Source organism: Dipteris shenzhenensis, chromosome 27, assembly GCF_047967505.1.
Source record: "Dipteris shenzhenensis isolate YYH24624 ecotype China chromosome 27, Dip_SZ_1.0, whole genome shotgun sequence".
In the NCBI taxonomy this organism is placed as follows: Eukaryota; Viridiplantae; Streptophyta; class Polypodiopsida; order Gleicheniales; family Dipteridaceae; genus Dipteris; species Dipteris shenzhenensis.
In genome coordinates, this window is record NC_141622.1 from 2372809 (window position 1) to 2388993 (window position 16185).

At 46.8% G+C, this 16185-nt stretch overlaps 1 protein-coding gene across 2 annotated transcripts in view; it reads right to left on the reverse strand.

Moving 5' to 3' along the window:
- LOC147883730 (protein IN CHLOROPLAST ATPASE BIOGENESIS, chloroplastic-like) overlaps nt 1-16185 on the reverse strand; it is a 121871-nt gene that overhangs the window by 48829 nt on the left and 56857 nt on the right. For both annotated transcript variants that reach the window (XM_087398509.1, XM_087398508.1), the window contains exon 3: nt 14356-14433. In XM_087398509.1, the coding sequence (XP_087254635.1) occupies nt 14356-14433 (78 nt within the window). The remainder of the gene's footprint in view (nt 1-14355; nt 14434-16185) is intronic.

Genomic DNA, 16185 nt, shown 5'->3' on the forward strand with positions numbered 1-16185 from the left:
GAGTAAGCCCTCAGTCCCCCATCAGATTATAGAGGCAAAGTTCGTCGTGACCCCTCTCCAGGTTGATGCCATCTTTCAGACAGTGACGTTCCTCCACAGAGTCTGGGCTTTACCTCAATGGAGATTACCAAGGTTAGCATTGAAGTCCTCCATGAGGCGACTAGCAGAGAGCGGTGTTGATATAGCATGGTATGCACAGGTATCCACATGGTTTGGTAGTCACGACAGTCAGATGGACAGACTTCCCCCCTTTCAATACAGCTTGGATGCACCACCCGAGATGCTCCCACGAGATGAGATCAACCGTATCATACGGTTGGACCTCCTCTAGCTCCATACATCTAGGGCTTGGGGGGGAGAGGAGTTCCCCACCAGATGCAATTCTACCATGACCACTTCCTGAGGATCTCGGAGCATGGTCTTGTCATCAAACCTCAGTATCTCAAGGACAAGAGACTCTCACACACATTAAGGATCGCCATCGGTCAGTTGCCAATCTCATCACATCAACTGAGGATTGAGGCAAGGAGAGCTGCGGGCATATCCAGAGAGCAGAGGACTTGCACACTATGCCACATGGAGGAGATCGAGACAGAGGAGCACATTCTATGTGTCTGCATAGTCTATTATGAGATTCGAGGACGATATCACTGCCTCTTCTAGGAGGGGCATGGCTTTGGTTCACTTACACAATTGATCCATTTTCCCAATTAGGTCAGTGTTGGGCTCTATCTGATTGAGATGCGACGACATAGAGATATACTAATGCAACAGACCAGAGAGCAATAGGGATAGGCCACACGTCACCAAGATTGCCAGAGCACAGACACTTGTTACAGATTTCTATGCATCAGAGTCACTTGCCGGCAAGGCTGAGGGAGAGGAGCTTGATGAGATGAGAGCATCATGGTCTAGTAGTAGGAGTCTCCACCACGATGATGTTAGACGAGAGACACACTCCACATACGACACGGAGAGGGCCACGCACGATCGAGGTCCAATCCATCTCAACCCTCCTCAAAGGTGACCGCTAGAGATGAGGAGTCACCCTTGATGTAGCCCTTCGGATACAAAGATCGAGGAGACCACACCCTCCACAGCATCGAGAGACAGCTCGACAGACACACATATGAGAGCTTCTCACATCTCATCAGAGAGCCACTAGGTTACCTGAATATGTGGAACTTGGGCATGTACTAGGAGCGTTAGCTTTGAGTACCTGACACTCTCCTGATATTTTGCTAGTTCTACTATTTTGTTCACTAGCTTAGCACTTTAGCTTTCAGCAAGGGCCTTAGTGAGCCCTTTGCTTAGTGGCTTCTATGAGTTACCTTTTGGCTTTGCATTTGTTTCATAGGCCCGCGAGGCCTCCCGTAGACATTAATACATCTCTCTCTCTCTCTCTCTCTCTCTCTCTCTCTCTCTCTCTCTAGCCTCCCTAGTCTCTCCACCTCCCTAGCCTCTCCGCCTCCGCCTCCCTAGCCTCCCTACCTCCCTAGCCTCTCAGTCCCTCCGCCTCCCTAGCCTCTCCGCCCCTCCACCTCTCTTAGCCTCTCCGCCTCCCTAGCCTCTCAAGCCCTCCGCCTCCCTAGCCTCTCCACCTCCCTAGCCTCTCAGCCCCTCCGCCTCCCTAGCCCCTCCCCCTCCCTCAGCCCTCTTTGTTGTCGCACCAGCCCCCCCGCAACCCCCTCTGCTGTCGCACCAACCCCCACTGCTGTCGCATCTCCTCTGCTACAATCATCTCCCGTCCGCCATCCTCTGCTGCTCGTCATCTCCCCTGCTGTCGTTGCTGCCGCGCTTGTCACAAAGCACATAGCACTCTCCAAGCACTCACATGGTAGTTATAACTTTTGGTTGGGCCAAAGGAAGGTCCCACGTATGTCCACCACTAACATAGCTTTCATTGTTATGACATTGTGCATGTCCACAGACACTATATATACTAGCAAAGAGACCAGCCAGCATCCTTGTCCTACATATTGCAACAAAGAAACATTGCTAGAAATGAAAGCAAGGTAGGGAAATAGATCTATTAAAGATCATAAGGCATACTATTGTAGACTACCTCATACACTTCAAGTGAAAGCAAGTACAAGTTGCTCTCTCCCTCAATATCTTCCAATGGAAACTTGATTGACCTTACAAGATGGGAGTATAATAAGGCCTCAGGTTGATCTCATCAAGTAGCTTATAGCGATGGTGACCTTGATGCCCATAGAATAAACCCTTCACAACATAGGTGCCTTCTACTATTATGTTGCCCCAACCATCCTACATAGCCTTTTTGCTCCACTCTTTTGCATTGGTACACTTCAAAATGTAGGAGTCTGCACCCTCTTCATTGTTTCCCTCTGCATTCACGTTCATGTGGGTGGGACTCTAGGCCTACTGCAGGCCTCTAGGCTTGGCCATACAGCAGCTGAGCTGCTGCCTTAGGCCAAGAGCAGCTGCCCTAGCTGTCCCAGCAGTGGCAAGCAGCTGCGCCTGCTGCTCAGCTGCCTTCAAGCCTGCTGCTAACCTTGGCCTAGTGCTGAGTATCCCTGCAGCTCATTGGCCCTACTCGAGGCTCCAACAGGCACTCAAGGCCTAGCTCCACAGCTCCGCATCAGCTACAGGCGACCTGCAACACACCAAGATCAAGAAAGGCCCGCAATCAAGGGGAAAAGGGGAGGGATCCTGTGCAAGAATGTAAGATCAATATTTCTCTACAAGGGTTTTTCTTCAAATCTACTTTGCACTATGCCTACATGAGGGTGTGTGGAGGACATTTGGGGAAAACAAGCCTTGGAATCTGCTCTGACAGCCCTCTCGAATGGGACAGCCCAAAAAGGTACCACTGAAGTGCTCACATGCCTCAACAAAATTTGTCTCGTGCTAGTTGAAAAAATAGACAGCCTAGAGGCCACAAATGTGGCCTTATTGGCTGAAAAATCCCATGTTGACAAGACCCTTGCTGAGTTTAAAAAGCAGCGAGGGAAAATACACGAAGAATGGAGGAAAGAAAAGGCCAAGAAAGAGGACTGGGAACAAGAAAAAACAGAATGGATTAATGAGAAGGTAAAGCTCCAAGACGACGCATTCACTGGGTGTTGAACTACAGCAAATGAAGGATATGCAAATGCCTTCAAAGGGGAGTTGTAAAGCCATGGAAATACTCAGAACAGAGAATGCAGCTCTCAAAAAAGAGATGGCGGCCATGTAGGCCACAATGATTGGGACACATGCTGAGATCACACAACAACTCAATAAAGGGAAAGAAGAAATGCTTGAATGGACAGCAGTGGTTAAAAAGGGATCAATTGCACCCAAGAAGGAGTTTATCTCTGTGACTCTAGACTGCATTCAAGGAGTATGTAACCGCTGTATGGCCCTTTCAACACTGCTGTATGGGGCTTTTATTGCTGGCTGTACGGAAAGATGCACACTTTTCTAGGCTGATTGTACGGACGCAGATTTGCTGCTGTACGGGATTCCACAGTTGGCTGTACGGACGCCATTAATGCTGCTGCTGTACGGATATCAAAGGCTGCTGTACAGACGTCAGTTCACTGTTGTACTGCCCTTTTTCCCTGCTGTACGGCCTGCTCACCTTCTCTCTCCTGCCCGTGATCCTCTTGCCCTATTCTCTCTCTGATTCCAGCTCGTTATCTCTCTCTTCCCTGTTGGGATATCTCAAGGTGTATGCCTCAGGCACACCTTATGTTTCTATGTGTGAGTGCTAGAGGCACAGTTAGGTGCCCACAAGCACAGTTAGGTGGTGGAAAAGCCACATAGGATGATTGAGTGAATCTAGGAGCAGATTGAGGAGATGATTGAGGAGCTTTGAGGTCATCAGTGATGTCAGTGACCTTGTATGAGGTGCCTACTTAAGGACCTCTTTCTTCTTCATTCTATATGCAAGTATTCTGATTTTGTGTCAACTCTACTCTCTCCTTTCAGTGTTCCAACATGGTATCAAAGCCATTTGATCCTCCTTGAGCCCATTTCTGCCACATCATCATCTTCTTCTTCTTCTTCTTCTTCACCATCTCTCCCTCTTCTCCCAAAATTTTGCTTGAGCTTGTTCTCCTTCAATCCTCAACCATTTCCCACGTCCTTTCTGCTGGAGATCCCTCTGGTTGGGGCGAACTTTGGGCTGGAAGGAATCGACGAAATTCGCGCGCTGCTCGTCGCCATTGCAGAAAAGTCGTCAAAATCCTCTACTGCAAGTTCTCTGCACCTGCTCTGTCTTTTCCTAATTCCTTCCACGGCAAGCTTCTCCATACCTAGAGCTACCTTGTGCTGAAATCTGAGCAGCAATGGCTGCATATTGAAGGAGAAAACAGAGAAAAACCAGTCGACTTTGTTCATGAAGGTGAAGGCGACCTGACGCATATTTTCGCCTCTTCTTCCCAGAGGATCTACTGTGGTATACCAGCTTTCTTTTGCCTCAGAAAGCCCTCTTTCTTTTGCTTTGAAGAGTGTGATATGAGCCCTCCAAGTTCAGCTCTCTAGTTTTGACAGTTTTGACATACTTTTGAAAATGATGCTACATAAAATGCTACTCTAGCATTTCTGGTCTTTTGAAGTTTTTAATAACTTCACTACAAGTGTTGCTTCAGCTTTGTTTTGACTTGCTAGACTTGGATGTGATTGGAAAGTGCTTATTTCATTCACTCCTATGAAGCATGCAAAAGTAGCATCATTGTTTGAAAACTAGTCACTACTATTTGCTACATCAAGTGGCTATACTTTGGAAGTATTTCAGTTCTTTTTGCCTTGTAAGAGAGATAGACACTGCCCAATATCTGGGTTAGACCCTCTCATGGCTACTTTATATAATCTTGAGAAGTTCAATGGAAAGGGGTTCCATACATGGCAAATGAAGGTAAAATTTGCATTAATGCGGGAGAACTTATGGGGACTTGTCAAACCTACTCCTACCGCTTCTTCTACAGCCTCAAATGCTGGGGAATCTTCAGCTCCGACACGACCGGCAAGGGATCCAGCAAGAGAAGAAAAAGCATATGGTATAATTGCTTTAGCTTTGGGTGATGATTACATACATCATATATCTGACTTGGAGTCTCCATCGGAAGCATGGCAGAAGCTAGATTTGATTTTTGGTGCAAGCTCTCATATTTCTAAACTATCACTTAAAATCTCTTTCTTTGAATTAAAGATGGCAAGTGATACTACTTTAGCTGCCCATGTCAACTATATGCGGAGTCTTATGACTCAGTTAGCTTCTATTAACTCTCCTATCACCCCTGATGATGCTATGGCAGTACTACTTAAGAGTATGCCTGAAAGCTTTGATCACATTGTAAGCACTTTGAAGAATCTTCCCAATCCAAACCTTGAAGGCATCATCTCAGCTCTCCAAGAAGAAGAAAGACATATGGAGTTAAGGAAAGGCAATGACACTGCTTATGTTATGAAATTCCAGAAGGGCAAGTACTCTCCTTGCAATCACTGTGGAAAGACAAATCACCTTTCAAAGGACTGCTTCAAAGTTAATCCATGTAAGCACTGTGGGCAAAACAACCATAGTGAGAAGTTCTTCAGAGACAAAGCAAAGACAGAAAATGCAAATCTACTTACAGTGAATTTACCTCCACAAGATGAGGCATCCCATGAAGATTATGCATTTTAAATCATCTCTATGTATGCTCCAGATCACTCTTTTTATGTCAAGGTACTCAGCCTGGATAGTCCTCCAAAATGAATGAAAATAAATTATTGTGTGTTGTGTGTTTTGTAAACACCTCTGGTCACCTTATGATGTAGGCCATGTGTATGTTTTGTTCCATGGTACCTCCTACAGACATTGTGTGCATGTACATGTAGGGGAGATAACCATTGGAAGGTCTGTTTGTATCCCTTTCTGTTTACCTTACACCCAAGGAAACCCTTGCTAGCATGAGAACCTAGCCATAGATTTATCCTTGACCACCATGAGATGGCATGAGAAACTATGAGACTAGATGTATCCTTGACATAGCTTGAGGCATTCCCTTGAGGGGGGGTTTGTTGGGATATCTCAAGGTGTATGCCTCAGGCACACCTTATGTTTCTATGTGTGAGTGCTAGAGGCACAGTTAGGTGCCCACAAGCACAGTTAGGTGGTGGAAAAGCCACATAGGATGATTGAGTGAATCTAGGAGCAGATTGAGGAGATGATTGAGGAGCTTTGAGGTCATCAGTGATGTCAGTGACCTTGTATGAGGTGCCTACTTAAGGACCTCTTTCTTCTTCATTCTATATGCAAGTATTCTGATTTTGTGTCAACTCTACTCTCTCCTTTCAGTGTTCCAACATTCCCTCCCCTCTCCAAGCTGCTAGTTCCTCCTGCTAGCCTCAACAGTAGACGTGTTGCTTCTGGAGGTGTTTTGGAGCTGGCTTGAAGTTGTTTGAAGCTGGTTTGAGTTCTCTTGTCGCCATCCCTTTCATGTGATTGCATTTGGTGATTTTTGGAAGCTTGTTGTTGCTTCATTTGTTGTTTGGAGTTTCCTCTAGACCTTACAGGCTTAAGCAGACACTGAGTTGCCGAGGGTGTGCCTGGGAGAGTGCCAAAGGAGCAGTGTGATGCATTTGGATGCCTTGAGGCTGCTTGAGCATTTTGGGAAGTGTGTGGATGTCTGGTCATTAACAGTGGGTTACAGTCTTTGTGGAATTCTTGGATACCTTTACAGTTGGTCATGGACAAATGGTGAATGCCTTAGCTTTGCCTTGGCACTGGGGTACTGGTGTGTGCACTAGGATGGAATGCAGGTTATAGCCAAGGTTTGGCTTGGACAGTGGAATAGCCCATGGGGCAGAGCACAAGGGTGTGCCCTTGTTGTAAGTACCAATCTCATTCCTAAAGAATAAATAAATACCGGAAGGGGCGCCAAGTGTTTGGGGCCAGTGTGGTGTCTTGTACTTGATTTCATTGAGCAGGGGCACTCTAGCCTCCATCTAGTTATTTCTCCAGTTGTTTCTAAGTGGTATTGTTTAAAGTTAAGTGGTTGGAAATGATGCAATGTGGCTGTGAATAATGAATATGCAATGCAAGTTATGGTCTACTGCCCTTTAGGAAACTGAAGGCCGGTTACAGTGGTTCCGTTGCTGGGACATCACCATCTTCCTACAGAGGTGAGCCCTGGGAGTGTTGGGTGAAGAAAGCCCCATTGCATTTTTGTTACAGCCATATCATCAACAATCATGTCGCACCACGAGAGATCACTGACTATCACCGGTTACAGTGGTTCCGTTGCCGGGACATCACCATCTTCCTACAGAGGTGAGCCCTGGGAGTGTTGGGTGAAGAAAGCCCCATTGCATTTTAGTTACAGCCATATCATCAACAATCATGTCGCACCACGAGAGATCACTAACTATCTCCGAGCAAGAAGCAGACAACTTTGAGGAGAAGCACAACACCAGTGAGGGTGAAGAAGAGCAAAATGATGAGGGACATCATGTTTCTCCTGAGCATGCCACTGAGGATTCACAGGATGAGGTAGATGAGGCAGAGGAGCTTGATCCCAATGCCCTTTTTCAGTTACGAATGCAAAGTGTAGTGGGAGCCCTGTCACAGCTGCAACAGACTTTCATGGAGATTATGCAAGCTTCTCTTGGTAGTAATGCTCCCCCTGGAAGCAAAAAGACAGCTCAGAAGAAGCAGACAAAGCATAAGAAGACTCAGAGGCGTGTATCTTTCAATGGACAGCTACCAGAGATGCCCACAATCACCCCTGTAGCAGGTAATGTCAATAACTTTCATTCAGTTAATCAAGGACAGCAAGTCCTCCCTCAGCCCATGAAGCATCCAGGATATTTTGGTGAAGGATCAGTTTTTCAGTCAATGGTGGGACAGCCCACCGAAGGGCTTAGTATGCCTGGTACATACTTGGGTAGTTTCCAGCCAGGAATGCAGAATTTGCAGCAGCATATGGAGGGTGGAGTGCCCCCTCCAAATGCCAATATGATGTATGCAAACATAGGGATACAGCCCGGTATTATCAGTCAAAAGATGGAGAGTCTCCTCTTCTAGGCTGAATGGTAAATTGAAGAATAAGTAGTCCTTGTTACTGTTGGATTGCTCTTGTTGCCTGGCAGGGCTAGAGCAGCACATCCATGTATCACATGCATGTTTTGGATGCTCTTGTTGCCCGGCATGGCTCGAGCAATAAATCCATTTAGTACATGCTAGTTGGTTTTTGACTTAAACCATGAGGCAAGGGTTTAAGGGTCCAAGTCTAGCATAGATTGGCTGAACCGATTCAGCTTGTGGTGATGCAAGTCTGCAAGGATATTGAGTACCGGGATCTATGTTCCTAGGATCCATTATTGCCGTGTGTGTGTGGTTCAAGTTTTTGGAGGCGAGTGAACTAGCAAATTTCACCCAGAGTGGAGTAGTCCATTCAGTTGTTGTCATAGTTAGGGGAAACGGAAACGGGGAAATGGGGAACGGAAACGGAAACGTTTCGGGATTTTTGGGAGGGCTGAAACGGGGAAACGCCACGTCAACAAGGGAGGGGAGTAGATGATGATGGAGGGCTGAAGCAGGCTGCAGGAAAGCAGAGGAAAGGAGTGAATGGGCTGAAGGAGGGCTGGAAAACCTTGAGGATGGAGAAAGTATGAGGCTGAAGGAGTGGAAGGAGGCCAAAATCGAAAGCAAAAAGGCAAAAAACAGGGCTGGCGGCGGATTTCGCGTGATTTTGAAGACCTAGCAGCCTGTGTTGTCTGAAACAGCACATTTCAGGGATCTGAAACGCGTTTCAGACTGGCTGAAACGTTTCAGCCAGCCATTCCAGGGTCCTCAAACGTTTCAGGCCCTGAAACGCGTTTCAGGAAACGGAGCTTCTCTGAAACGGCGTTTCGGGCCTGGCTGGGCTCTGAAACGCATTTCAGCATAACTGTGGTTGTTGTACTTTGAGCTGACTCTGGTTGTAGCTCCTTCACGCTCAGTAGAGTGTTGGTCTGGAGCATTGCCTGATGCTCAAGAGGGGGGTAGTTCCTCCACCCCCTTGTCAACAGGCAGACTCACAGTATCTAGAAGTCGCTTGGTGACACTATATGTCTCACCCGAGGTATTGTTTGTTGACAATACATCTGCTACGGGAATTTATGATGAGTGTACTAGTCACTCTGCACGGATGATGCATTGATATATGGATGGACTCACGTGCTCTCCTAGACCATATTATAATTACTAGTGGCTTATGTTTATAGCAGCAAACTTGATAGTTTGCTGTTTCAAGAGGAGGCTATGTCATGGGGACGTGAAGTTATGAACCGTGACTAACTTTGGTTTAGGGGGCTAGCCCAAGGGAAGCGACACTTCCCAGAAGTCCCTAGGTGCACACACTAGGCCTACTTGCTAGGGGCAAGGCAAGGTTTATAGGGGTCTTAAAGTTAGGCCCAAGGAAACCAATGTTTCATTGGTTTGAAGGGGTTAGGATTTTAATGTGAGGGGCAAACCAATGTTCCATTGGTTTGCAAGGGTTAGAGCTTTAATGAGGGGGCCACGTGGCATTCCCTCATGCATACCTACCCTCTTCCTCTCCTTCCAAGGCTAACGTACATTCTTTTTTTTTTTTTAATTCTGCACGCAATCCGAGGTGAAGGGGCACGCCATATGAATTCCAAGGAAGACTTGACTCCATGCATTTCTTGGCCTGCACGCATCTCGAGGCAGTCCGTATGGCTGTACGGACTGCAGGAACTGCATTCAAGGAGTATGTAACTGCTGTACAGCACTTTCAGCGCTGCTGTACGGGGCTTTTATTGCTGGCTGTACGGAAAAATGCACACTTTTCTAGGCTGATTGTACGGACGTTAATTCACTGCTGTACAAACGCTCATTTGCTGCTGTACGGGATTCCACCGTTGGCTGTACGGACGCCATTAATGCTGCTGCTGTATGGATATCAAAGGCTGCTGTACAGACGTCAGTTCACTGTTGTACTGCCCTTTTTCCCTGCTGTACGGCCTGCTCACCTTCTCTCTCCTGCCCGTGATCCTCTTGCTCTATTCTCTCTCTGATTCCAGCTCGTTATCTCTCTTCCCTCCCCTCTCCAAGCTGCTAGTTCCTCCTGCTAGCCTCAACAGTGGATGTGTTGCTTCTGGAGGTGTTTTGGAGCTGGCTTGAAGTTGTTTGAAGCTGGTTTGAGTTCTCTTGTCGCCATCCCTTTCATGTGATTGCATTTGGTGATTTTTGGAAGCTTGTTGTTGCTTCATTTGTTGTTTAGAGTTTCCTCTGGACCTTACAGGCTTAAGCAGACACTGAGTTACTGAGGGTGTGCCTGGGACAGTCCCAAAGGGGCAGTGTGATTCATTTGGATGCCTTGAGGCTGCTTGAGCATTTTGGGAAGTGTATGGATGCCTGGTCATTAACAGTGGGTTACAGTCTTTGTGGAATGCTTGGATACCTTTACAGTTGGTCATGGACAAATGGTGAATGCCTTAGCTTTGCCTTGGCACTGGGGTACTGGTGTGTGCACTAGGATGGAATGCAGGTTATAGCCAAGGTTTGGCTTGGACAGTGGAATAGCCCGTGGGGCAAAGCACAAGGGTGTGCCCTTGTTGTATGTACCAATCTCATTCCTAAAGAATAAATAAATACTAGAAGGGGCGCCAAGTGTTTGGGGCTAGCGTGGTGTCTTGTACTTGATTTCATTGAGCAAGGGCACTCTAGCCTCCATCTAGTTATTTCTCCCGTTAGTGGTTGGAAATGATGCAATGTGGCTATGAATAATGAATATGCAATGCAAGTATGCATGCGTCTCTGCTTGGTTCGCCAGTCATGGCATTCAGATGGACAGGCTCCCCCCTTTTCAATATAGCATGGATGCACCCCCCGAGCTGACTCCGCAAGATGAGATTAACCGCATCATACGGTTAGACCTCCTCCAGCTTCACACGCTTCGGAACTTAGGGGGGGGACCAAGAGTTCCCCACCAAGACCCAACTCTACTATGACCATTTCTTGAGAGTATCAGAGGATGGCCTCATCATCAGACCCCAGTATCTTGAGAACAAAGGAGTCTCACATGCACTGAGGATTGCCATTGGACAAATGCGAGTCTCCTCCCATCAGCTGAGGATTGAGGCACGGAGAGCCGCAGGCATACCCAGAGAGCAGCGGACTTGTATGCTATGCACGATGGGTCAGATTGAGACCAAGGAGCACTTTCTTTGTATGTGTCCCGCCTACTATGAGATCGGAGGGCGCTACCATTGCCTTTTTCAGGAGGGACACGGGTTTGGCCCACTCTCACGACTGATCCACTTCCAGGATTAGGTCTGTATTGGGCTCTACCTGATGGAGATGCGGAGACACAAAGAGACACTACTGCGACGAATCAGAGAGCAACAGGATGCGACCACCACGTCACAGGACACTGAGGTGGACCAAGCGCAGAGGCAGGTCACCAACTTCTATGCATTTGAGTCAGCTCCAGGGCACTCGAGAGTAGAGGAGGATGAGCAAGAAAGAAAGAAAGAAATTCTATTAGCGTCTTTGGAAGACCGATGGGTCTATGAGACTGAAAGAAAACCTGCTACAAATCACAATAAGGGTGGAGCTACTGAAACGAGCAATATCACCCGTGCTGAATCCTAAGTCTGATCATACATGATCAAATACATCTAGATGTAACAATGAAAAGAAAAGGACTGGAGCAGAGCGGAATCCTCCGTATGTCATGTCGCCCTAGCTGGTGCATAGCCGGTGATGGGACGCTAGCGCCCGTCAAGGGGTGCCGTGCATCTTGGTCTCCTGGACGAGGCTTGACGCAAGACCAGAGCCACCGTGACTCCCGTGGGACGTATCCCGGGTCTAAACAATGATGGGAGGTCCCCCAGAGTGATCTGTGTGTCCCCATGATGTCTCGTGTGTCGTACTGCGATCGTCAGGTCAAGGTCTCTGTCACGTCTGCGGCTAGAGATTGAACAATCAATGTCACTCGATGAGAAGAACTCTGTGATCCTGCTCTGAGAGGTGTCTAATGATGTGGCCAAGCCCTGTCGCCTGAGTAAGTACTCTCTGTGTCCGACCCCCTCGTGAATGAAGGCCATGAGGCATCTCTGATCTGGGTAGGCGAGGAATCTGAAAAGGAGCGCAGAGCCGTCTCTAAAGAGGCAGTGGTAGCAACCTCGGATCTCGTAGTACACTGGGCACCTGAAAATAAAATGCTCCTCTGACTCAACCTCCTGACAGTCGCACAATATGCATAAGCGATGTTCCCTGCTCTGCCGCTCTCTATGCGAAGGCGGTGTAATGATACCCAAAACTGTCCAATGGAGATCCGTAGTAAGTGAGGCATATGAAACTCCGTGTACCCCGGTGGTGTGATGAATCCCTCCTCCGAAATACGAAGACAGTAATCTCTGTAGAAACTCAGCTTCACGGGAAGCTCCCTCGGCTCCAACCAGGTCCTAAAGATGTGTAGCTGTAGGAGATCCTCTCGAATGACCTAGTTGGTGTGTGGCCTGATCAGAATGGTGGGTGGGAGTACCGGAGGGGCATCTAAACTGTACTGAAAAGGAGGTATCCTATCGATGTGGAACCCTAGTCTCACAAACCATCTGTGAGTCCATGTATACCAGCATCGCTCGTCTCCCTCTTCTGCCAACCTCATGGAGGAATCAAGATCCAACCATGGCAGCCTCTGTCTCCCTGATGTGCAGTCCCCATATGATCTAACCCGGTGTAGATATGTGATGGTCTCAAAGGTTGCATCTAGCTGGAGTGGAGAAGCACCAAACTCGGCCTGAATGATGTGATGTGGTACAGACGGTTTCCCCCGGATCATCCGTGAGAGCATGAGGATCTGCAGGCGCTCCACCCGTGTCCACTCTATCTCTGACATGTCAGGCCCCAAACAAGGGCTGCCATACGTACCGGTTGGTCGGACCAAGGAGTCGAAGAGAAGAGCCTTGGTCCGAGGGTCCTGGAACTGGGAGTGGAAGCATTGTCTCTCTAGCCAAGCCAAAGAGGCGTATCCCATGCTCAATCTGGCCTGCATCGCTGGTCTCATCGTGAAGATCGGGCCGGAGAAGATGACCCCTAAGAAAGTGTATGAGGATACGATCTCAACTAGTGACCCACCGAAAGTAAAAGTAAACTGCTTCCGTTGCATGTTTGCTCGAGAGGTGTTAAAAATCGTGACCTTGGTCTTGTCAAGGTTGACCTCCAAATCATGGGATAAACAAAAAGCCTGCAGTGCATCCATGTGTCGCTGGAGCCCCTCGGGTGTGGATGACAAGAGTGCCACGTCATCTGCATAATGGAAGCTCTTACTGAGGACTACTTCCAGCAAAGAGGATTGCCAAAAAAACGTGCAGCATTGCTCATGACAGTGGCGCCTTCTCTGACTGGTCTTTTGCTTGTTTCTCCTTATTCCAGCAAGCATTTGAGCTCAAATTTCATGAGCAGCAAGCTCATAGTGTCGCCCACCCGTGGCTAAGAGGAATTGGCGAAATATGGCGTCAGTAGGCAGAATTGCTTGAAAGTTTGGCGGGCAAAGATCGTGTCGGCACAGGCTGTAGAGGGCATCTCTCTCTAATTGCTTGGTGTCAAAGGTGCGCCCCAAGTAGAGGAAACTTCAGCTCAGAAGGCTCTGGGAATGGTTGCTTAATGGAGGAGAACAGAGTTAAGCAAACTCTGAAGAGAAAGAGGACAGAAATGAAGAAGAAGATGGAGGGTGGAGAAGAAGATGATGAGGTGGCATATTGAAGCTACAATGGGCTAGGGACTCAAGGAGGCTCTAATACCAAATGTTGGAACTTGTGGACAGAGGAGAGCTTCATCATGGAGGTAAGTGAGAACACATGAGATATTCAAATGGGTGTTCTATTCATTGTGAGAGGGAAGTCCCTCTTTTATAGAAATGGAGAGAGGGTGTCCTAAATCAATGGCACCTCTCCTACATCAATGGAGGTAGCTCCTAAATCATAGGAACTCCACAATCATAGGCACCACCCCATGCGGGGGCCTTTGCATTACATCATCACCTGTGTCATGGTCTATGGCACTAAGTGTGCCTCTTCTACAAACACACACACAACCATATGACTACTAGTGGATGCACACATGCACCTAGCAAGCCCTTGATCACATATATCCCAACACTTGTCAATCTCCATAAAGGCTTCTCTTGCTCCATTCTCCACAAGGCTTACAAAAACTTCCCTTGACACTAAATCACTCACCACATACAGTGCATGTGTGGGCGTGCGCGCGCTTATATCCATGTGTATGTGTTTGTGTATATGTATATGTAGACAAATGTACATATCCAACATATATGCATACATACATATTTATTTATTGATTGACTTGTATGCATATAATGTAGAAGTAAGAGCCTCTTTAGGGATACTTACCTGTGGAAGGATCTTTTGCAAGAGGAATTGCCAAAGGGATTATTCCACTCCTACTTGTGGGAGAAATGATTTGCCCTCCTATTGCAAGACACATAAATAAGATCACTCAAAAGAATATACTTTGTACATTTCAACAAGAAGTGAATAAAGACATACCCAAGCCTTTCTCATTGAAAAGCTTCATAGCAATCATAATATCCTTAAGCTTTCACCCCACATTATGATTGGAAGTGTAAGTCTGACGAAATGACTATCTAAACAGCCTAACTAATCTTTTTAGTATGCACTTGGACCATATTGCAGCCATATATTCAACAAAGAAAAAAAGGACTAAACTATATTAGATACTCAAACTAGGAAATGCTAGAGTTTGCACAAGGATTGAGGAATTTGATAGATTACCAAAGTGCTCACAAGCATTTGGAATTAGCGCGATTGAATTCTGCATATTTGAGCTGGAAATATTAGCGCAATTGAATTTTGCCTTCTCACTTGCATAAACAAGAAGTTCTACATCAAGGCGATTGTATCTCACCTGAAATGAATAGAAAATATCTCCTATATTGTCTGTGTAAGATGTTCCGTGTCTTCTAGCCGGGTGGTCAAAAGTAGTAGCAAAATCAGTTTTGCTACAGGGCATTGTACTACTTGTATTGATAGATTACTCATCGTCCAAGATCGCTACACCAGGATTCCCATTAAAGTTTATTTTCATGATTTGTTTGGTCTTAAATCTCACTGAAGATTCCAACTGCGAAGATGTATGCTTCTTCATGATGGCATATTGTACATCGTCACTGGCCTCTCCCATTTCTTATTGCCTGTAGCTTCTAAAAGTATAAGGTTCTTGGTTTTCGTAATCTGTCCCATGCATACAGAACATACATGGATTCCTAATAGTATTTTTCCAACTGCTTTTTAGTGTCTAGCATGCAGTATCAACATCCGCAACCCTTTTTCCTGACCATCAGGCCTGGCCTTATTACCAATCCTATATGGCTGCTCTAAGGTTTCATACTGCAGATGAAATGGATATTGCTGTTGCAGTTGTTGCTGATGCTGCTGTATGTGAGAATGCCTGCCAGCATCTAACTCCTCAGATATGACATCTTTTCTGGTTATCAGTTTCTTATTCTGCAAGTCATGTAACCTGTACACCTTTTTCTCCTCTGCACTTCTCTTACCTTTGTCCAGTTTTAGCAATTGCACATATGCCAGAGATCCAAAACTCGGAGCCATTCTAGTATAGCCTAAACGGCTCATCATACCTGGACTCTTGTTGAGAAAATAGATAACTGTACTTAGAGCTTCATCCAAAACTATTACTGCCACTCAACAGCATTTTGACAGATTGTATTATCGTTCTACTTCCTCTCAACACAATTGTCCTGAGGTGTTTAGGCAATGTATACTACCTCTTGATCCATTCTCCTTGAATGCACCAAGACTTAACTAAAATATTACTAACATATAGCACAGACCAGCAGTCCCCAGCGACACAGCGTAGCAAAGGTCTGGAGCAAGAGACACGACAAATACGCCCATGTGTCAATGCACAGATGAAGCTTGTGGATCTTCCCTCCATGTTTGCCAAACCAGGGGCACAGCCGAAGGGTGTGATAATGGCACTCGTCAGACAGAGAGCCACCGCTAGGAGACCACAGTTGACCATGAACACTGACCGATGTCAGTGTTATGGATTTCATGCTGCCGCAGAACCAACCACCACACTAAAGCCTCTCTCTACCGATACCCTCTTAACCATTCTCAACCGCCCGGTGGACTTGCTTCCTCGGACAGCATACAGAGGACCACCACAGTGATACCAAA